The sequence below is a fragment of the Glycine max genome, chromosome 9 (assembly GCF_000004515.6).
Source record: "Glycine max cultivar Williams 82 chromosome 9, Glycine_max_v4.0, whole genome shotgun sequence".
In the NCBI taxonomy this organism is placed as follows: Eukaryota; Viridiplantae; Streptophyta; class Magnoliopsida; order Fabales; family Fabaceae; genus Glycine; species Glycine max.
The window spans coordinates 49,232,307-49,255,104 of NC_038245.2; the positions used below are offsets into that span (position 1 = coordinate 49,232,307).

Genomic DNA, 22,798 nt, shown 5'->3' on the forward strand with positions numbered 1-22,798 from the left:
TTGGAGCATTAATAGCGACTTATATTAACAGAATTTGTGGGTCATGGAATTGTATTTTTTTTTTTTAATGAAAGAGTTGTCTTTTAATTTGTTCTTTTCTTACGGTAGTGATATTCGTAGGTCTAATTCCGAATCTAAAATATAATTAATTTGTGTTTCGTTATAAATTATAAAAATATTTTTTAAATAAATTTGTTTTTTAACTTATTTAGATGCAACAATCTTGAATTTATTTTTATAAAATTACTCCCGCATCTCAAGAGATGAACATGATAAAAAAATATATAACAAGTAATAATATTTGTCATTTCAAATTTTTTAAAAGGATAATTTTGTACAAATATTATAATGTATTTATGTTAGTTCACGAATAAAATAGTTGAAAAATGTGGAGAGGAAAAATGGGTATCCCAAATATTATAATTATAATTTTACTTTGTTTTTTTTTTTTCAATTCAGAGTTATTGTTTTCTTAAATGCATTGATCAAGCAAACTTGGGGTTTGTTTGAAAAACAATAGTTTAAAAGGATGATTTTTGGTATGTTTTGGTACGAGGCAACAAGTATCTTTTAAGAAAATTAAACAATACTTTATGAGTTATATAAGATCATTTTAGAACTTCTTTTCTAACTATTTAACTTAGTTAGATCCTCAAAGTTTGATATGATAATCACTATTTAAATGTCAATAATAATGTAATTATTTTATATATTAATAATTTTTGTATTAACTTACTAATGAAATTATGAGTAAATTTTCCGTATTAGAAAATAAATGATGAATCGAGGAGAAGCTAATTCTATTTTAAACAATAAACAAAATTTATACATATCTCAAACAGCCATAAAAAGTAGGATCTTTCTTGAAGAAAATTTCACCCTAAGTTGGTAGTAAATATAACATTGTGCTAAACAATACTGACACCAAAACTATGTCATCAGAGTCTTCGAGTAAAGTTATCGTTTGTTGGGGAAAATCTCTTGTGTTCTGTATCTTATTTCTAAATATATCTTATGTGAAGAGTCCTCATCTGGTACGTGAGAACATTTAAATCATCTGCTCCTGTCCATGTGCAACCGTTACAATCATCACAGTCACAATAGACACATACACAAACAAGGTTGCAGAGTTTCTCACCACAAAAAACTATGAAATGAAGCACCCAGAGAAGGAGCTCATGATCATGGAGAAGACAAGAAAAAGTGATAAAATTGTTAAGTTTGTAGTCATCCAGTTCTTATAAAATTTGTAAGATATTTTTAGTTAGTTTCTTGAATCCAAAGTAAGAAGAAATAAAATCAAATTCTCCCCCTAAATCAATGAATTAGATGGACACTGAGCTTGTTTTCGGAGGATAAGTTGCAATAATAAAAATAAAAGACTAATTCAATTATGGGTTATTCACATATTAACGAGTTAATGACTCATTAATACTAACCTGGGACATCTAGAAATATTCTTGAATGACTCAGTATTTCTTCAAACTCCTAGACAGTTTCCTTGATTGTGTATTTCTGAAACCGAATTAAAATAATATATCATATTAAGGATATATTTCTTGAAACTAGCTCAAAGTTGAAAAATAAGTTAAAGGTTAATTAATTAACTTATTAAATTATAAATGATAAAATTACTTGTTGAAGTAATTTAAAAGTATAAAATAATTGAAAAATAATAAAACTATAATTTATTTTTAAAAAAATCAGTTGATAAATGTATTAAAGGATAAAAAAAGAAAATATAAAAAGTTATAAGCCAGCGCGTTAAAAAATACTAGTGTTTAAAAAAATCTTAAAAACTATCAAAAAACTATTAAAAAAACTTATTTATCAAACAATTAAATAATTTTTTCAGCTAATAATTAACTAAAATGCTTTGCTAAACATATGTTAAATCAACAATATTTGAATTAAAGTAAAATTATACAAGAGGTCTAATTATAATTAGATATGTCATAATTAATATTATTTCCATAAGACTGATTGCTCATTTTTATTAAGAAGGATAGTCTTGTTACTAAAATATCAATCTCTAATAAACTAAATAACACTTGTTTATATGAGATTGGAAAAATAAAAACTCTTTTAATTACAAGAGAATAAAGTTTAACAATTAGATATTATTAATTAGATATTATTAAAGTTCAAAAAATAAACTGATTATATATTAAATAAAAATTGATGATATATAATGTTTTAAGAAGATAAATTTATTATTGATTTTATAATTTAAAAATATCAGGAGATAAAATTTATTATATACTAATTAAAATTTGATCAAATATAATAATGAGATTTTTTTAAAAATAAGATTACAATTGATTTTATAATTTTTTTTAAAAATTAAGATATCAAAACTAATTGTACAGTAATTAAAATTTAATAAAATATAATATTTAGTTGAAGATCAAAATTTTTAATAAAAAATCAAATTTCTTTAAAATAAATAAATAATAATCTATTGATTTTTAATTTGGAAAAAAATCAGTGGGGTCAACCCTCCATATAACGTGTGTTTTTCAATGTATCTCCCATCTCTCATAGGTAGTTTTTAAAATTATTTATAAAGTAAATAATAAATAATTATCTATTTCAATATAATAAATTTTTAATGAATAGTTTTCATTGTATCCTTTAAGTCATGCCTTTGACATTTTCCTTTAATACAGTAAGAAAAACATTTTTATTTACTACTATTTAACAGTTAATAGAATAATTACTGTAAATATTTTTATAACAGAAATAAAATTAATTTTATGAATTTAATATAAGTACACTGATAATTTAAAATTATTTTACAATATTATTTAATTATAAATTATTATATATATGATAAAAGTATTGTTTTTATAATAATCAATTTAAAAATTACTTTTAAGACCATTTATAATAATTAGCTGTATACATATTTTTAATGTTGAGAGTAAATGGGAATTAAATTCTAATTTTATTTTATAAGTTTAATTTTAATACACTATGTTAAAAAAAGTACTATAAAAAATAGTTATTATGAAAAGTCATCAAGCTTCAAGGTTAATATACATTAGACTTTGAAATTAAATGACACTCGGTAATATATTTCATTCCCTCAAATTTTTAAAAAGAAAATGCATCATATTACCATTTTCTTTATTTTATGTAATTACAATTCTATCATCATTTTCTCTTTATGACATTTCTACTTCACTTGATTGTCATAGTTGTCCACTCTAATAAAAACACAAGTCCGCATAGCATAATGATTTTCCAAGCCACGTATAAAACATCACAAGCCCTGGTTCACTCCACTCAACTCAACAACAATAAATAAATTACCCTAGTCACTAGTGTTTGTGTTTTTACCTTCTAATTTCCTAAACTATCATATATCATATATAAATATAAAAAGGGTTTTTTTCCGCTGAAGGTTTAAGTTTAACCTTCGTTTTCGGTGGTTCTTCTGTCTCTCAAGCAGCCAGCATTTGTTCTCTCATCACCACACCATCCAGATCCAGGTAAGCCCTCGTTCCATGATCCCCACCCCACCCTCTTTGAAAAATCTGATCTTTGTTATAAAAATCTATTATATATATATATATATATATATATATATATATATATATATATATATATATATATATATATATATATTCTTTTCATGTTTATGAACAATGATCTGTTGCTGTGATCATGAATGAACGAATGATGTGAGATTCATTCATTCGTTTGATCTCAAAGTTTCTCTCTTTGATTTTTCTTCTCTTGCAGATCAAATGGCAGCCATGGCTATGTTGCGTTTGTCACCACTCTCTGGTCAAAACCATGTTCTTTCTTTCCCATCATCGCCATCACCACCACCACCTAAGCTTCATAACCGTCCTCTGTATCTCACCAATTTGCCTCATTTGCCCCAAAGGTTGAAACTTTCCTTCGCCGGAGGCGCCGGCGGAGATGGGGTCGGACGTGGTGGTGGCAGTGGTGGCGGCGGTGGAGGAGGTGAAAGCTGGGGGGATGATGATGGAAAATCCAAAGATTCATCTCTTGGAATTTTGGGTCTTTTTCTGAACGGTTGGAGATCAAGGGTTGCTGCTGATCCACAATTCCCTTTCAAGGTTTTGATGGAGGAGTTGGTGGGTGTGAGTGCTTGTGTATTAGGTGACATGGCTTCAAGGCCTAATTTTGGGTTGAATGAACTTGACTTTGTCTTTTCAACTTTGGTGGTTGGGGCTATTCTGAATTTCACTCTCATGTATCTATTGGCACCTACCATGACATCATCAGCATCAAACCTGCCAGCCCTATTTGCCTCATGCCCCAAGAGTCACATGTTTGAGCCTGGTGCATTTTCCCTTTTGGATAGGTTAGGAACCTTGGTGTACAAAGGGACCATTTTTTCTGTTGTTGGCTTTGGTGCAGGACTTGTTGGAACCACACTTTCAAATGGGTTAATCAAGATGAGGAAGAAGATGGATCCAACATTTGAGACCCCCAACAAGCCTCCACCAACCATTTTGAATGCTCTCACTTGGGCTGCTCACATGGGGATTAGCAGCAATCTTAGGTACCAGACTTTGAATGGAGTTGAGTTCATGTTGGAGAGGGTGCTTAACCCTTTAGCTTTCAAGTCCTCAGTGTTGGTGCTGAGGTGTGTGAACAATGTTCTTGGGGGAATGTCTTTTGTGGTGTTGGCAAGGTTGACTGGGGCACAGAGTGTTGGGGGGGAGCAGAAGGAGAATGAGGTTGCTTTGATTGCTGAGAAGGAGAAGGTGGTGGAGTCAGAGAGGGAAGAGGGTTTGCAGAATAATCAGTCGACAGCACCATAAAAGTGATTGTATCACTCACTTTGGCTTGTTTCAGAGCGGTTTGTCTTTTAATTTTGACCAGGGTTGTTGGAGTTGGAGAAGGTAAGGTTTTTTAGTTTTATGAAAAATTGTGTCCTATGGTAGTATGGGCATATGATGAGTCTGGGAGCACCAAATAAGTGGAAAAGGTAGATTGAGATTTGAGACCTAGTCTGTGACATTTGCTGCTTGTATGTATGTATTAATGTTACCTGAAACAACAATAACATGCCAAATTAGTCCGGCCAGTATTGGACCCCCCCTCCCTTATTATAAACAAAATATTTAGGCCATGTAGATGTTTTTGCTTTTATTTCTGATCAATTAGTAGGCTTTTGTTGTCGTTTTCTCGAGCATCCATCCTTGTAAAATTATCATATAATCTATTTTGGGGTATTGGCTAAGTGCAGGTTTAGTTTCATGTTGAAAAATTAATTCTGAATTCAGAATTGATTTTTGATAATATTTTCATATATTTGGTTTTAATCAAAGGATGAAATAATTAAGATTTTATTCACTATTAAATTACTAACTGTAAGTGTACAATAATTATATATATATATATTACAAATGAATAATAAGCTTAAAATTATTTACTAAATTATCTATAACTTTGTAATTAATTATTTTATCATATTAATAGTTTAAAAGGTTTCACCTTATAATAATTTTTGCGTTGAATCTAAAATTTCATATTAAATTAAATCATTTCAAAATTAATTTCATCAACGGTCGTTGGTCATCCAAATACACGCCAAATAAAACCGGAAATTTAATGATAATGATATTGAATCTTGTAGCTTCGATTATTTGGCTGATTTTTTTTAGTATTAATTTAAAAAATAATGGTTGAGAATCATAAATCAGGTCATAACATAAAATGTTTCAAGTTCACATAATTACATATTCGAATATTTATTTGTTGCTTTTCTTGTTTGGTGAGCAACTCTTTTAAGAAAGATACTTTGATGTTTAGAGGTTAGTTGAATAATTGTAACAGTTTTTGTTTTTTAGCATGCGGTTGATATCTTACCTAGTAGTATCATGTCAAAAGTAAGGAAGGAGATTACATTTTTAAGGTGTTTTAAAAAGAATGATTTGTAACTACATTTGAAGTTGTAAAGTAGAGGTGTTTGGAGTTTTGTAATTGCATGAAGATTATTTTTAAAGGTTTTTAAAAGATAATGTTTTGTAATCACAATTGAACTTGTAATATCAAAGTTACCTTTAAAAAATAAGTATCTATAAATGAGACCATAATGACTATAATATTGATATACTTAACATGTCATTAATATCTTATTTAGTAGTAACGCGTGAGGAGTAAGAAGTTTATTTTTAAGGATTTTTGAAAAATAAAGATCCATAACTACATTTGAAGTTGTGATGTGTTTGGAGTTCTTGTAATTACATAAAGCTTATTTTTAAAGTATTTTTCTTTAAAATAACAGTTCGTAACTGCAATTGAGGCCGTAACGTGAAAGTTACCTTTGAAAAATGATGATATTGTAATTGTAAGTGAGGCCATAATGTCAAAATGTTTGGAGTTCGTATAAATACATGTTTGAATTGCAATTAAGGTCTTGACATCAAAGTGTTTGGAGTTCTTATAACTGCAATTAAGTCACACTTATTTTACTGCAATTAAACTAAGTTTTGTGCATTTACTCTGACATCAAAGTGTTTGGAGTCACACTTATAGCTGCAATTAAGCACAACAATAATAATTGAACTAAGTTTTGTGCATTTACTCTGACTTCTATTACAAGGTCAACTCAAATGGTTTCGTAATTGCAGTCTCATTTTGATGTAACTTTCAATATTTTTTGCTGGAATTATTTCAGAAATCAAGGAATACTACATTATCCCAAGTGGACAAATTGAATTGACAAGTAACTTTTCTTGAGATGTGACAGATTAGTCCAAATTCCCAGAATGCAGTTTACATGAGCGATGGAGGATATCACAAACTCAAGTTAGCCAAGAAGCCTACATAAAGGTTAATAGTAATAAATGCGCATAGGTTATCGTATACTCTTAACACTTTTTATGGGTGTGAAGATGGACTAGATTTCTATGCTTAGACTCAAGTTTCAGTTTTTTAAACTGGGAGATTAATCTTTAATTTAAAATTTAGTTATATTTGAACAAATTAATTATTTTTCAGAGATGTATATGCAAAAATGAAAACAAGTTTTCTCTATGATCGACATTTCAAAAAAGTGACCTTGGATTCAATTGAGCCCTAGGCCGGATCTGTGACAAGTACCATTCTACTCTTTACAAAATTAGTCTAAATTCAAAACCCAATGAACAAAAATTACAAATTGGTTAATAAGATTTATTATCGCATGTATAACTTAGATTTTTCAGTCTGCAAAATTTATCTAAAATTTATCATTTCAAAAAAATAATTAAATACAACATTTCATTTTTTAAAAGGATTACCGAAAGACTTTATCTTGTTCGAGTCTGTTTCTCATTCCTTCCATCATTTTCTTTACCCATTCAACGTCGATTCCGTCACATAAGCAATTCAATAGCGATGCCGTGACATTAAACTATTTTGTCAAACTAGGCTTCAAGACACCAATTTTGTATCTTTTCACTGAAATGATAAAATCACACGCAAAAAATCTTATAACATTACTTGGCTATTGTTAATTTCCAAACATATCGGACAAATAATTTTCTGCTTTATTGCAACAAATACTCACATAAATGAGTGAAAAACAATTATACGAACATAATTCAATAACTTATGCGGTAAACAATTTTTTTCCATGTGTTATCATCTATGAATACAATTCAGTAAAAAAAAATCACTTATGAAAACAATTATGCAAGATTTAAAATTACAGTTATGATTGTAGTTGCAATTTCGCTACAACCTTTATAGTTTTATTTTGTAAAAAATTACAGAAATCTATAATCTTGTTACTATCTTTAATATTGTAAAAAATTTATGACATAAATACAAATGATTTGACCTCAATTTGCTGGTGAAAAAATCTACAAAATCTTAGATATTATCACATACCGTTCTCAAAACATTGCAACTATGTCGTAAATCATCATAAACAACAAAAAAGAAAAGAACTTGTAGTCCAGTAACATTGTAAAATATCGATTCAATTCATAAATAAAGCGCCGAATAATAATAAAAAAGATATCATCTGTTTCACTTCTCAATAGTTTTACATTGTCGGCAAATTTAGATCATGTGTAAAACTGTATATACAGGTAAGCACTAAAATATGACACCAATGGATATCTTCTAAATGAAAACTTTGGTCACTTGTAAATCTGCCTTCATCTTAGGGAACTTCCATTTGAAATTGCTCTTTCTTGTTTCTTTACCATGGATCTCTTCAAATTAGGGCAACCATGCTTCAAGAAACCGAATTACAGAAATGTATACTACTGTTACAAGAGTAACAATAGAGCATGTGGCAAAGGTAGCACTAGACTCTTATCTGACAGCTTCTGGTGCAGAATTGCAGTAAGGTGTATGTAAACAAACCAACCTAGTGAATGTTAGACATAAAGTAGCAAATCCAATACCCATGATGAGGCCACAGGTGCTTTTCCTCTTGTCCAAACTTAGAGCTCTCTTTACTACATTTCCAAAGCTAGGGATCAATCCACCACAGGCAAGAACCATTATGTGATCAAGACCACTGTAGTCAATACCAGTAAGAATAGCTCCTATTGCTGATATTGGTCCCATGAATCCAATTATGGCAGCTGTAGCAAGAGAACCGAGCCAGCTATCAGTGGCTCCAAATATGCAGCTAGCCACGGCTGCACCTCGGGGAAGCCCGTGTAGAGAGACTGGAAGGACCATATGACGACCAAGTCCGTATGCTTTTGGTGCAGCCACTCCCAATGCAAGTCCTTCAGCCAAAGCGTGAAATGCAACTGCACCGCATGATATGAATGATTGAAGGGTGTGAACACTGAGTGGGAAACCGGTGAGTGTAGGTAAGTCATTGACTGAGGCTTTTTTGGATGCTGCCACCTTTAATACACCAGATGATGAAACATGGATGAAAGCAGCCCCCATTCCAAGGAGTAACAAAACAGGAAAAAATCCCAATTTTGAAGACAAAATAAGCTGCACTGGTCGCCAGGCACCAAGAACAAAGGCAATACCACATGCGGTGCTCATGAGGAGAGCATGCTGAAGACGTAAGGCAAGAGCAAATACAACAAGAATAATTCCTCCAAGTAAAGGGCCGAGACCAAAAAGTAATGAAACAAAAAAGCCAGAAGCATCCTCAGAGCTGTAACAAAGAAATCAAAATTTAGGGAAAAGAAAACTGTAACAGAAGAAAGAAAAGAGGGTAGCTTTCTGCATATCTCTACATTTCACAATTTAGCAACAGAGCATGGGTGATTAATACTTTTTCATCAGAGCAACAAAACCCAATGTAACATAACTGATAACCAAAAGGAAATTTAATACAAACTCACTTGTAGTCATGACTGAAATTCTGAAAGAATGTGCTCAGAGCTTCCATAAATGCTACAGAAAGGGTTGCAGCTGATGCAACCTGTGAAGCTGAGGCTTCCTATAACCCAAAAGGAAGAGAAACTAATGTTATAATGTATATATATATATATATATATATATATATATATATATATATATATATGAAGAGAATGGATGATATTAAAAAAAAATAAGGCATACTCCAACCACCCTTTTCATGTTTACTGAAGACGATATTATCTCTGTTTTCCTCCCTTTTGAAGGGTTTATTTGCAACAAGCTTATAGCTTAAAGCTTAATAAACTTTATCTAGAGGGGGGAGGGTGGTGGTGTTAGAATAACTGCATGCAGTTCGTGTATAACAAATCCATTTAATAAATAGGGATTAGTGTCTAAGAGCACCCACCAACTCTTAGCCTTGTAAATTGAACCATGAAGTGTGTGACTGTGTTATGCTGAATGTCTTTTGAATGCTAGAATATATGAAAACATCTTATCATATATTAGACTATCCTTTAGATTAGTTTCCCTATTTCCTCATTTTAATTAGTAGCCATATTTCTTTATATCATGATTCGTTTCTTATTTAGATAGCATTATTATTAATATAAATGAGGGTATGCTCTAGGTTTTAAGAAAATGTATCTCATTGTAATACATTATTATTCAAAGTCTCTTTTCTCTCAATTTCTTCCCTCTATATCTAAACTCCCATAATTTCAACACACAACCCATTATTTCATATAAATTATTCAGGGTTTTTCTTCTTCCTTTTTGTTCAACAATTTTAACATGTATCACAATGGTCAATAGTTTAATACTAGTCAGCCTTGTTAACAGTAAAATTAAATTAAATTACAGCACAAGGTAAGGAGGCCTGAGCATTGCTTTAGAGGGATTGCTAGAGATTTAAAACCATTCATGAGACTTTATCTAATAGCTTAAGCTTTGGGAGTTTATCCACACCGAAAAGCCAAAAAAATTAAAATAAAATAGTTATGAAAAGCCAATTTTTAAGTCTTTAGAATTCTGCAGAGAAGAAAATATCAGAATATCTTCGATGTAAAATAATAATGGGAAATAACCTTGAAAGCATCAGGAAGCACTTCTGCAATAACCATCCAAATCATGCACCCAGCAGCAAATCCCGTACAAAAAGGAAGAAACTTGCTGAATGCATCAGCACAAATAAATGAAGGAACGGCTACAATTGGCTGCATTAACATACAGAATAAGATTTTAAGAGGATGAGGTCAGAGACAGAATGAGAAACTTAAAGGACCTTATCAAATCATCGATGGTCTATGTAATAGTGTACAAAGACAGAGTAGTCCTCTTAGGTTGGATGACACTACCAATCAGTGAAAAGCACTACAACAAATGGTTCTGGCCTAATCATGCAACATATTACACCTCACTTGAATCAGATTAAAAGTGTACCAAAACAGAGTTGAGTGACTGAGAGTCTGAGACCCATCCAATCCTAATTTTATTCCTAAGGATAATGTGAGCATGGGGTTCACAACGGGCAGAAGGGATTGCAAAATTATAGTACATATATAACTCATAAAAGCAACTCTTGAAAGTGATATGCTGACTAAAGTCAAATAATTTTCTCCTTGACAGTTTAAGATAATTAAAATCTTGAATTAAGAATTACCTGGGGTAAAGATGTAATTATGCTCCATAACATAGCATTCTGTGGAGAGACACCCCTTGATGCAAGTACCATGCTCACAGCTAAGCCCTCAGGAATGTTGTGTACCGCAATAGCCAAAGTTACCAATAGGCCTTGAGTGAAACCCTTTGACCCAGCAAATGAGACCCCAACACCAGATCCCTCCCCAAAAGAATGGAGAGTCATTATTCCAATAACAAGAACAACTTTGGTAGCATCAGCACCTTTTAAATCCAACATGCTTACTTCCCCATACTGCTCAAGAAACTGAAACCGAAACCCAAGAGATTAAGCAAGACACAAGTGAGGAAGTTAAAAAACCAAGATTCGTAGAGTAAAATTTGAGAACTATACAACAAAAATGCATCCCAGGCAAACAGAAAAAAAAAAAGAAGAGAAACACTAAACATAACAATACTACTACTAAATGATCAATTCATCAATTTTGCTAACATTTGTTAAGTAGAAGATCAGTGCGAAAGTTCACTGAAAAATCAATACAGCTGACTTGTACAAGTGATGTGAACAAGAAAACCCTTTGTTAATTTTTATTTTCATCTGAAATTGTTGTGGATGTGAAGCTTATCCATATCAACAATGTATGACTCGAGCCTAGCAACATTGAAGAATAAGCCATGTATAGTGCATAAAGCAGCGCTGGAGAAAAAATGCAACACCGAGTATATTCTCTCAAGCAATGCATAGAAAAGTAGAGACACAGATACAGGAAGAAACATCATCACCTTCTTACATAGCCAAATAAAGATTCCACCAGCAAGAATCCCAGTGACAACCCAATTTCCAGCACCAAACTCCTGCCCTTCCTGGATCAGATCAAAGCTCGCTGCCAACATGACACCAGCAGCCATTCCATTACATAATCCAGCCCACTGCGGATCAAGCTCCACAAAGAAGAATGGCACGGCACCTAAACCAGTGGCAGCTGCCATTGCCAGCGTAAACAACGCAACAGTTGAAACCGAAACCTTATTGCTTCCACCCTTCCTACTACCCACCACGCTATTGCCATTCTCAAAATTAAAAGCATTCTCTACACCGGTGCCATCAATTACATTTGTCCCCACATCTTTATGAGGAGCAGCTATGACCTTATGTGAAACTCGATGATCCAATTCCGCATTAGAATTCAAGAGAAAACTCAACAACAAAAACAACAAGGGAACACACAATCTTAGCCTCAGATTTGGAGCCATGTGCAAAATACCCCACTTCCTGAAGGAGCACCTTCTTTTAGCCAACAGCTCCAAACCAAAATTCTCAGAAGCTACAAATACGACTCCATAAGCTTCTATTCTATGATCAACTTAATTCAAGAATCACCTATTATCGAATTCCAGAAAGAATGTAGTTTGAAAAGACACCCCAAATGCAAGTCAGCATTTGGAATAGGGTTTACCGCTCATCACCAACCTACCTGTAGATACCAATAAAACACAACCCAAAAACCCAAAATTCAAATGACATAAAAACATCATTTTTGAAGGAAAAAATTGAAATTGGAATTGAATAGTTAAAGGGGAAGGCGACATACATGCTAGGGTGATTGTTCTTGAAGGGATTCACGGAACCACAGGACGAAGGGAAAAAGGGAAGACTTTTTGAAAACCCTAATTCGATTACTGAAAAGGAATTGAGAGAGGATCACGTTAATAGCAAATGGGAATTTGGGGGCACCAAAAGCAAGCGACTTTGCGCACGCAGAAACCGATGCTGACGTCACCGGGATGTGAAGTGAAAACCGATTAGGCATCCACAGGCCACAGCCCCACCAAAATCCAACGAAATCACAATTTGGGGAAATAAAAGGGTTAATTTGGTTGATGATTAATGTGACGGTGATATTTTCTAAATAGTTTAATGCTTTTTGGAAAATTTTGTGTACCATAACGCGGAAAGATAAATACTAAATAACAAAGCTTTCTCTTGTCTTAATTAAGGGGGAAGATACGAATCCTTATTATGGATTTTATTTTATGACTGAATTGATGTGCTTTGTGACTTTGTCTATTTCCTGTTTTCAATTTCTTCTTTTTATTACTTTTCCAGGTTATTATGGATTTTATCTTGTACAAAAGTAAAATAAATCTAAACATTTTAAAAATAAATTGTGTAACTCAACTCACTCAATTAAACATGATGGGTTAGTTATTGTAAAATTTATAAGAATTTCTACATATAAAAAGAAAATTATTAGTTAGTCACTTAAGTGTAATTTATTTCGTCCATTTCTTATTATAAGGTCTAAATTAAGAATGTAACTTAATTATTTTTATAAAATTTAATCTATAATTTTTCATATATTAATTATTTTTTTCAGAAAAATATCTTTTATTAACGTCACTCATTAATGTTTATTAGTTTTATTTAGGAGAATAGTTTTTGGAAAAAATATTAATTTAAGATAAATTTAATGCTCCAAATTAAATTAACCAAATTCCTGGATTAATTAATTAGACCTTATAATAATATCTAGAGGCAGTAACATTAGAACATAAATCTCATAAAAATATATATAAAGTTAACATAGAAAAGCTAACAAAAACCTATAAATTAACAACTCTAATTAAAGTATATTTGTTTTTTTTTTTACTGTATTTAAGTATATTTGTTAGTGTTGTTGTTGATCAAAATCTGAACGTTCGGTAGTTTGACTTTGAAGCAATTTGATCATGTCATTCTCACATAATTATTTTTTTTTTTTGAATCGTTAGATTAAACTTTCTAAAATTCTACACTAGTTGGTTCATTATGTAAAGAGAACTTGAACATTTTAAAATCGTTAGATCGAAGATTTGATTTTACAACAACACTTAATTTTATTTAATCAGATTATTCACATTAATGGTATATTAATTAACGATATTAATCAATGATTTTTTGCATGAACATTTTTAATATAGATTAATATTTATCTCATGAAAAATGATAATAATTTAAAATAATGATTTGATTAATATGTGACTAAATTTAAAAGAATTCATAATTAAAATATATGTTTTTTTACATAAGAAGATCATTTATAGTATTATGTAAAAAAAAAGTTTATAATACATTTTAAAAAGGATTTAAATTTAGATAGTGGTAAATTTTTCTCTAACCAAATTTATAATATATATATATATATATATATATATATATATATATATATATATATATATATATATATATATATATATATATATATATATATTCACAAATTAAATTCCTAAGTTATAAAAAAATTGTAACAGTCAAATCATCATTAATAACTAGATCTTAAAAATTAAACATGTACATTTGATTTTGCTATAATCAAATTTATAATAAATATATTTATTCACAAATTAAATTTATTCACAAAAATTTATCTTTATCTTTTTTATATAAAGGAAAATATGTGGGGTATTTTTGGAAATATATTATTATTGAGGTATGCAATTTTTGGAATTCTATTATTATTTTTTTATTAAATAGCATTTAACATGTCAAACAAATCCAATACACACATTTGATAAATTTTCCTATCAGTGTCAATTTATAATAATATCAATATTTGAATCCATCAAAATGATATATTAAAAGAATTTGAATCAATCAAATAAATAAGATATTGGAAAATTTATCATTTAACGTTTCAAAGAATCCTTAAAAGTTTTATTAACGTTTAACATTTAACGTGTCAATCATAGTTTTATTAAATAGCATTTAATGTTTTAAAAAAATTACCATTACGTTAAAAGAATCCTTTATTGGAAATAAAACATAATTGTTTTAATAGTTTTAAAAATTATATATTGAAAGATGTTGAAATATATACAGGAAGGAAATATATAATTGTTTTAATAGTTATTACATAAAGTTTGTTTAGAGGTTACGTGACACACCCATTAGACAAGGGGAGTAAAAAAGGTATGGGTTGGTGAGAGGAGGTCAATTGGACGAAGGACGGTTGAGGGCACGAAGAGGACGGAGTTAATAAGGAAGGCTTCAAAGATAGGAAATTGGACTTGCATTCTGTAGGAATGACAAAATAAACTCAATCTTATCTTATCAATATCCTGTTAGAGGATAATTATTCGTTTATTGGGATTAGGAATGTGGACAAATATTTACCTGGAATTTTTTTACAAAAATGAGTGCTAGTACCAATATTATAATATCCACCTTGTCCTAATCCACATAATTATATTAATGTATTAAATATATTATTTAAGTAAATAATTTATATCATACATATATTTTTTTTATAAAAAACTATATTTTCCTAATTTTATGACTAACAATAACAGTCAATAATGAATTCTAATTCAACATATTTTATATTAAATTTGTTTTATATTTTATTTAAAAATATTGAATTATTATTTACTTTTATTTATAAATTTATGAATTTGTTCACAAATTCATTTAAGATTAACTTCAAATTGTGAATGATATCTTCTGTCTATAATACAGAATGTGATGCCAGATTGATAAGCATTTTACCTAAAATTCTCTATGAATCATCTATATTTCCCAATTAAATCATATAACCAGAGCATACGCTGGCTTTGGGAGATTGTCTTTCAAATTCTTTCCAAGTGGAGGCAAATTCTCCACTTTAAACACATCTCAAGGTAATGCAAATTTCAGTTGGAAAAAAATCCCTTCGTATAACGTCAACTGGCTCTTCCAATTTTCTGCATAAAAAACAAATACTATGTCATCCCAAATGATGGTGTCAGCTGAATGTAAAATATACTCACTCATGTATGTTACCAATGCAATTTGTAAGGGGAGCTTCAGTTTGATTGTAAAATACAGCCCACCAAAGTACATGGTATCCAAGTCCATCATGCTCAGGAACTAAGCAACCCTCTTTTCACATCTTATGCCATATGTGTTCCAAGGAATCACCAATAGTCCTTGCAAGAACAGTGACCATCCTTAAAATGATGAAATCTATTAGCATCCCTCAAAATGATCTCCCTTCCAGTGACTTTTGCAATCAATTTAATTGCAGAATGGCAATCACCACAAACCCGCAAATTTTTCATAACTCTAATTGGCATCCCTTCTGGCACTTTTAGGAGTCCGTATGCTACGGCTAGCTTTTCACTATGATAACCCAAGCTATGTGTCTTCTCTTCCTCATCCACATCGTGAAGGACAAAGCTACCATCAGGACAGTACCCAGCTTCCCTTAACAATCCACCTAACTTCTCCAACATTTTCATGATAATAGGCTGCTCAGGATGGCCCTTGCTGTCTCCCCCAGTGAACATATGTACCTTTTTCTCCACCTCAATCCAACTACAGCCAGGCAATTTGGTAACACTCCTAGCTTTTATTTTTTCCCTAAGGACTTCAACATCTCGCCATCTTCCTTTATAAGCATACATATTTGAGAGCAAGACATACGGTCCAGCATTTTTGGGTTCTAGCTGTGCAAGTTTCTCAACTGCAACTTCAGCCAAATCCAGCTTCATATGGGTTCTGCATGCTCCCAACAATGCACCCCAAACAATAGCATCAGGTTCCATAGGCATCTTTTCTACTAGTTTCATTGCTTCATTTACCTGGTCTGCTCGGCCTAGCAAATCAACTAGGCAAGCATAGTGTTCAATTCCAGGTTCCACTTGATATTTACATTTCATTGTTTCAAACAATTCAAGCCCTTCTTTCACCTTACCACTATAGCTACATGCTGAAAGAACTCCGATGAAGGTAACATCATCTGGTGGAACTCCAGAAGAGCACATGTCATGGAAAACATTCAAAGCCTCCTCTCCCAAGCCATGCTGGGAATAACCCGTGATCATAGAGTTCCACATAACAACATCCTTCAAAGGAAACCTGTTAAAAACCTGTTTTGCTCTTACAAGATTGCCACACTTAACATACATTGTAATCAAGACCGAGGCAACATATAAATCCTGATCAAATTCAGATCTCACCAACTGGGCATGCACCTGCTTGCCATGGTCAAGACTGGCCAGGCTGACACACACAGAAAGAACACTAATCAGCGAAGGGAAATTCAACGCAAGCCCTTCTCTCTGCATCCTCCGAAACAAACCCAATGCTTCCAACTCATACCCTTTCCGCTCATACACCTTAATCATCGCACTCCAAGTCCCATTGTCCCTCTCCTTCATTCCCTTAAACACTCGCCTTGCTTTATCCACCTCTCCATTAAGCCCAAACCCCATGATCATCTCATTGCAAACAACAACTGGCTTCACCGGCATCGCATCAAAAAGCGAGGAAGCCTCTCTCATCCTCCCACTATGAGTATACCCCAGAAGCATAGCCGTCCAAGACACCTCATTCCTCTCCGGCATCACTTCAAAAAGCTTCCTTGCAACATCCACCTTCCCATTCCTTGCATAACCAGAAACCATAGCGGTCCAAGTAACCACATTCCTCTTCGGCATTTCATCAAACAGCGCACGCGCCTCGTCCAAGCGGCCCTCCTCGCAATACCCTCCAATCATGTTGGTAACCGCCACCACATCCTTCTCAGGCATCATATCAAACAGCTTGCGCGCATCGTCAACACGACCCTCTTGCAGCAGCCCACCGAGCATGACGGTCCACGACACCACGTTCTTGTGAGGCATGTGCCAGAATAGCCGTTCCGCTTCCGCGACATCACCGTTCCTCACGTAGCCGCGGACCATGGAGGTCCACGAAACAACATTGCGATCGGGCATTGTGTCGAACACCCTGCGCGCCTCGCTGAGCATTCCGTTCTTGATGTGGCCCGAAATGAGGCCGTTCCATGAAACGGTGTTTCTTTGGGGCATTTTCTCGAACAGGAGGAGGGCCTCGCGAGGTTGGCGGGCTTCGAAGTACGCGGCGACCATGGCGTTCCACGAAGAGACGGTTCTGTGAGGGAGAGGCGTTTCGTCGAACACCTTCCGAGCATGGTCGAGTTGACCGTTGCGCGCGTAACATGCGATGGCGTAACTGCTACTAGTGGTGCACTGTAGTCTCACTTGCAGCATCATGCAACGACGCAGAATTGCGCGACCAGAGTGACCCATGTACACATGAATGCAAAGGATGCAACGTTAGCGTTTCTTCCTTATAACCATGATTACTTTATGGTAATTAGTTATTTTTTGAAAATACTTTATGGTAATTATAGAGAGGGGAATGATTTTTTCTTCAAACAAATATTTTTTTAATTTAGTATTTTTTTGTAAAAAAATAATAGATTAGTATAAATATAAGAATTTATTTAAATGCATTTTGAGTATATTCTTTTTACTTGAACAAATTGTCACGTCTAATGAAAATGTTATGTCCTAATGTTTTATTTATAAATGTTATATAATCCTCTTAATTTTAAAATGATTTTTTTATTATCTACGCTAAAATCACGTTCCCAAATATTTATTAATTGCGTGTTCGTGTAAGCATTTATTAAATTGATTTGAAATAAAATTAGTTTTGCAAAACTGATTTTACTTAAAATTAATTTTAAGTGAAGCAATTTATTTAAGAGAAAGTTGAACTGATTTTAGTTGTATGATTCTTTTTTTTAAGTTAGCTATCATCCTTCTTCATTCTATTTTTTAGTTACATCTAAAGGTTGAGCTTTAAACGTATTAATAAAACATTATTTTCTATTAGTTTTTTTAAAATAAAAAATGTTATATATCACTGTTACATCATAGTCACCACTATAAAGTTTACTTTCCTTATGGGAAGTGCAGACAAAATACAGCTATGTCCCTAATAAACTTTCTATGTTTACTATCTGTCCGGTAAGCTTTTCAAATTCAAATCTTTTGAAATACTCCACAAAAACACAACATAATATTGTTGTCAGTGTCAAGTGTACAGCTAATATGGCAAAATCTATGTCTAAACTCAGATTGTATTTGGTTTCCAAAGATAAGCTTTCTTGAATATATTGGTGATAAGCTCATCTTATATGTGAGCTTAACAGCACAGACATGCAAAACCAGATCAACAGAAATAACCAACTTAAGAAAAAGCTTAAACAGTCTAAAGAAGACAAACAGCATGCATATTAGCTCAGAGACTAAGGGATCTGACTTGACAGTTAGATGATACTTATGCTATGGCATTATTTAATCATTATGCAGATTCATGCAGAACAAATTATTTTCTCATTTATATTTGAATTCTTAAATAAAATTGGTTGCAAGATGATATAGAAAACGTAAGTGTATCTATAAACTAGATATCTGCTCCCATTCTTCATTAGATTATCCAATCAGTGAGACATGATTTCGATGATGTAAACTTGATTAAAGCTCAACCTTAGTCAAAATCTCGTCTTGTCCTTCTAAGGAAGCTTCGACTGTTCGTTTAATGGCCTCAAAAGTTTCATCAGATAAAATGCTTTCATAGATATTGCCATAACCTCCTGGCTTTAGTTAAGATTTTAAATATGTTAGTAAGATAGCAACCTTACCATTACAGCAGAACTCTCTCAAATAATATTTATTATTGTTTTTTTTTATTAATATTCAAATTAAGTAACCTTTATGTTTGTCCATTTTAATCATTTTATTAGACAAAAACACTTCAACATATAATTACAATTTACAATTAAATGACGAAAATCACTTATCATTTAAATAAGCACATAAGTAGATGACTAGATCAGCATCCAAAACACAAAATGAGTTATTCAAAAGTTGCTTCTGACATTACCACTTTTCCAAGAAGCTCTTCTCTTATTTTAATTAGTACTTTCTAAAATGCTCATCCAAACAGTCTTTTACTTCATCTAGAACTTGCCCTTAATCCACCAAACTTATTTATCTTGAGAGCTACAAACACATAAATCCAGTCTAGAATACTTTCTAAAATGCTCATCCAAACAGTCTTTTACTTCATCTAGAACTTGCCCTTAATTCACCAAACTTATTTATCTTGAGAGCTACAAACACATAAATCCAGTCTAGAATACGATCCAGCAACCGAAAATACTTGTGTCTCCATGCTCTATTGAGGAACAAAGAACCCCAAAGTCCCCATAAGCCAACAACAAAGCCTACTCCCATTCCAAGATAGAGTGACTTATTTTGAGACTCGTTTGCTCCTCCTTGCTTTGCCTTGTCATAATTTTCTTCCTTAGAGCAATTCTTTGTTAAGGGAAGTCCACAAAGTTTGGGATTCCCAGCATAGCTCCGTGCATCAAAACTCTGAAGCTGAGTCCCTAATGGTATTTGTCCAGTGAAATCATTGTATGACAGGTTGAGATAACTCAGGAAAGAAAGATTAGAGATGGCTGCAGGAATTTCCCCTGAAAGATGATTGTTGGAGAGATCAAGGGACTCCAAATTTTTCATGCCACCAATCTTGCTAGGTATCTTTCCCATTAAATTATTTCTAGACAAGTTCAAGAACAACAGTTCAGTGAGGCTAAAAAGTTCAGGCGGGATTTCTCCGGACAGGTTGTTTGTTGAAAGGTCAAGATTTTTCAACAGTCCAGTGTCTTTATACTGCAACTCTCGACCTTTCCAAAACAAATCGAGGCTGAACTGAAAATGACTCGCTCTTCTTTCACCATCCATCCGAGTAATGTTGTAGACACAAGGAGGAATAGATCCAGAAAGTTTGTTTTGCGAAAGATCAAGTTGTGATAGAGAAGGGAGACTGCATGTTTCTGGTGGAATCTTGCCAGCAAATTGGTTGGACCTCAATATCATCACTTGCATGCTCTTTGGCATCTTTGTTGGTACAACTCCAGAAAAATTATTCTCTCCAAGATTGATGAATACCAATGATGTAAAGTTTGACATGTCTAGTGAAAACTTACCAAACAAGTTGTTCTTCTGCAGATTCATTTCAATGAGTCCATCTAACAAACCCATTGATGGGGGGATTTCACCACTTAGCTTATTGCTGTTTAGGAAAAGGAAAAGTAAACCTCTCCAATTCTCCCAACAATCAGGAACTACTCCAGTCAAAAGATTATATGATAAATCCAAGTAACTCAACAAACTTTTTTCCCTACCCAATTTAGGACACAATGAAGGGGAAATTGGTCCAGACAAGGAATTGCTAGATACATCAAAGATGGAGACATTTGTTGATATACGTGGGATCCCTCCTGTGAAATTATTGTGAGACATTAATATGTAATCAGAATTTAGAGTGACATTTGTTAAGTCAGCACTAATTGCATTGTGGGACAAGAGAATTGTTCCAATATTGGATACAAAGCTCCAAAACCTGTCTGCATTTATGGATGAAATTCCGGAGTAAGAAATATCTAGAATATCTAGTGTCCTCTGTGTGTATAGCCATTCTGGAATTGTAGGACCTAGAATTGTATTTCTCAAGCTAATTTCATGAAGCTGAAAAGGAGGAATCCAGTTGGGATCCAAATCAAATGCAAAATCTGAATTCAAGGTAAGTGATTCTAAATTGAAGAGTTTGGAAAAATGCTTTTCAGATAGAACACCAGACAAGGAACCTCCAATGTGTAGTCTCCTCAAGTTAAAGAGTTGGCCAATGGTGTTTGGAAGATTACCACTCAACAAATCGGAGCTAACAGTTAATTGGTTCAAGGATGTGAGATTTCCTAGACTTGAAGGAATGGAACCGGAAAACATGTTCTCAATCAGACCAAGATGCTGCAGATGTTGATGTTCCCCCAACCAATCTGGAATAGGTCCAGTAAATTCATTGTTATCCAATCCTAAATATTTAAGATTTTGAAGATTTAACAAACTCTTGGGTATTTGACCCTGAATAGTATTGAAGCTAAGGTCAATATGGGAGATGTCATTGCTAAGATTAAAAATCCAATAAGGTAATTCAGAGTCAAAATAGTTCCCAGACAGGTCAAGAGTCACAAGTGAAGTAAAATTCACAAACTTGACAGAAGGGCTGATATTTTTTAGATGACAACTTGCCAATCTCAACTCCAAAAGAGAAGGATGCATGGCCATAGTTTGAAGCCAGTTTGTTTCATTTTCAAGACTAATTAAACTGAGATTGAGGTATTTCAATGAAGAAAGTTGAGAAAGCCATTGAAGATTATCCAAATGAAGATCTTCATTAAAGGACAAGTCTAGATACTTGAGGCTAGAGAAGTTAGCATGTGTATCGGAGGGTGTGACTAGTGATTGGTTGAGGGTGCTTGGAAGACTTAGACCTGTAAAGGCATTCAAGCTCAAGTCCAAGTAAGTTAAAAATTCAATTTGAAGCAGAGATAGGTTGATTTCACCTTCCAGGTTTTCTTGGTTCAGATCAAGCCTTGTAACTCTGCCTGTCATGTTATCACATTGGACTCCTTTCCATGCACAACAATCTTCTTCATTGGACCAAGAGGAGAGCATGTTGGAACGGTCTACCACACCGCGTTTGAAGATTAGCAGTGCAGATTGATCCTTTGCATTGCAACTTGTGCTACAAATGCCTTTGTGGAATGTCATTGCATATAGCAAAAGTAGCAAAACAACTGAAATTTGTAATGTGAAGCAAACCATGGTTGATTGATTAATTTGGGGGCTTTTCTATGGGTCGTTGCTGGTGAGTGGTGATTCTCACTCAATATATTAGCGCCTATATATAACGTTCAGCCTACAAGTCTTATGCTGGTAATGGTATATTTAGCTTCAAAATAGAAAAATATTCAATAAGGTACGTTATAAGAGTTAATTGTTCTACACAAGAAATTGAAGGTTTTTCTTAGGTGAAATTAATTTTTAATTCTCTAATTTATTATTTGGGTTTAATTTAATCTTTTAATTTTTTGGATTTAATTTTATTATCTAATTTTTTAAATTAATTTAATTTGTTTATTTAATCTAAATTATAAGAAATCATATC

At 32.7% G+C, this 22,798-nt stretch overlaps 4 protein-coding genes across 8 annotated transcripts; 1 reads left to right on the forward strand and 3 right to left on the reverse strand.

The window, feature by feature from the left end:
* The first annotated feature begins 3,267 nt into the window (after positions 1-3,267).
* LOC100798978 (protein RETICULATA-RELATED 3, chloroplastic) lies at positions 3,268-5,063 on the forward strand. Its single transcript, XM_003534576.5, has 2 exons — positions 3,268-3,494; positions 3,748-5,063. The coding sequence occupies exon 2, from the start codon at positions 3,753-3,755 to the stop codon at positions 4,800-4,802; it is 1,050 nt and encodes a 349-aa protein (XP_003534624.1). The 5' UTR covers positions 3,268-3,494; positions 3,748-3,752; the 3' UTR covers positions 4,803-5,063.
* A 2,912-nt stretch (positions 5,064-7,975) lies between these two features.
* LOC100796321 (putative zinc transporter At3g08650) lies at positions 7,976-12,873 on the reverse strand. Its single transcript, XM_003534571.4, has 6 exons — positions 12,546-12,873; positions 11,737-12,428; positions 10,976-11,260; positions 10,401-10,529; positions 9,297-9,394; positions 7,976-9,106 (listed from the first exon to the last, which is right to left on the reverse strand). The coding sequence occupies exons 2-6, from the start codon at positions 12,205-12,207 to the stop codon at positions 8,293-8,295; spliced, it is 1,797 nt and encodes a 598-aa protein (XP_003534619.1). The 5' UTR covers positions 12,208-12,428; positions 12,546-12,873; the 3' UTR covers positions 7,976-8,292.
* Positions 12,874-15,362: 2,489 nt separating this feature from the next.
* Positions 15,363-18,143, reverse strand: LOC100809239 (pentatricopeptide repeat-containing protein At1g56690, mitochondrial). 2 transcript variants are annotated; one of them, XM_003533602.5, is made up of 2 exons: positions 15,752-18,143; positions 15,363-15,672 (listed from the first exon to the last, which is right to left on the reverse strand). In XM_003533602.5, exon 1 carries the CDS (start codon positions 18,019-18,021, stop codon positions 15,886-15,888), a length of 2,136 nt encoding a protein of 711 aa, XP_003533650.1. In that variant the 5' UTR covers positions 18,022-18,143; the 3' UTR covers positions 15,363-15,672; positions 15,752-15,885. The 2 variants fall into 2 exon arrangements, with proteins under 2 accessions (XP_003533650.1, XP_040861128.1); XM_041005194.1 differs by having other exon boundaries at positions 15,739-18,143.
* Positions 18,144-18,663: 520 nt separating this feature from the next.
* Positions 18,664-22,528, reverse strand: LOC100798447 (receptor-like protein EIX2-like). Of its 4 annotated transcripts, none has more exons than XM_006587836.4 (2): positions 22,194-22,528; positions 18,664-22,121 (listed from the first exon to the last, which is right to left on the reverse strand). In XM_006587836.4, exons 1-2 carry the CDS (start codon positions 22,453-22,455, stop codon positions 19,849-19,851), a joined length of 2,535 nt encoding a protein of 844 aa, XP_006587899.1. In that variant the 5' UTR covers positions 22,456-22,528; the 3' UTR covers positions 18,664-19,848. The 4 variants fall into 4 exon arrangements, with proteins under 4 accessions (XP_006587899.1, XP_025985642.1, XP_040860744.1 ...); XM_026129857.2 differs by having other exon boundaries at positions 18,664-19,713; positions 19,824-22,528; XM_041004810.1 differs by having other exon boundaries at positions 18,664-21,071; positions 22,194-22,525.
* Between the last annotated feature and the right edge of the window lie 270 nt (positions 22,529-22,798).

Bases quoted from the DNA above. Each gene is read 5' to 3' on its own strand.
- LOC100798978 (XM_003534576.5), top strand. From the start codon at position 3,753: ATGGCAGCCATGGCTATGTTGCGTTTGTCACCACTCTCTGGTCAAAAC.
- LOC100796321 (XM_003534571.4), bottom strand. From the start codon at position 12,207: ATGGCTCCAAATCTGAGGCTAAGATTGTGTGTTCCCTTGTTGTTTTTG. The intron at 10,530-10,975 runs GTAATTCTTAAT...ATGTTAATGCAG, and splicing joins TAATTACATCTTTACCCCAG to CCAATTGTAGCCGTTCCTTC. The intron at 9,107-9,296 runs GTGAGTTTGTAT...TCTTTGTTACAG, and splicing joins AATTTCAGTCATGACTACAA to CTCTGAGGATGCTTCTGGCT.
- LOC100809239 (XM_003533602.5), bottom strand. From the start codon at position 18,021: ATGGGTCACTCTGGTCGCGCAATTCTGCGTCGTTGCATGATGCTGCAA.
- LOC100798447 (XM_026129857.2), bottom strand. From the start codon at position 22,455: ATGGTTTGCTTCACATTACAAATTTCAGTTGTTTTGCTACTTTTGCTA.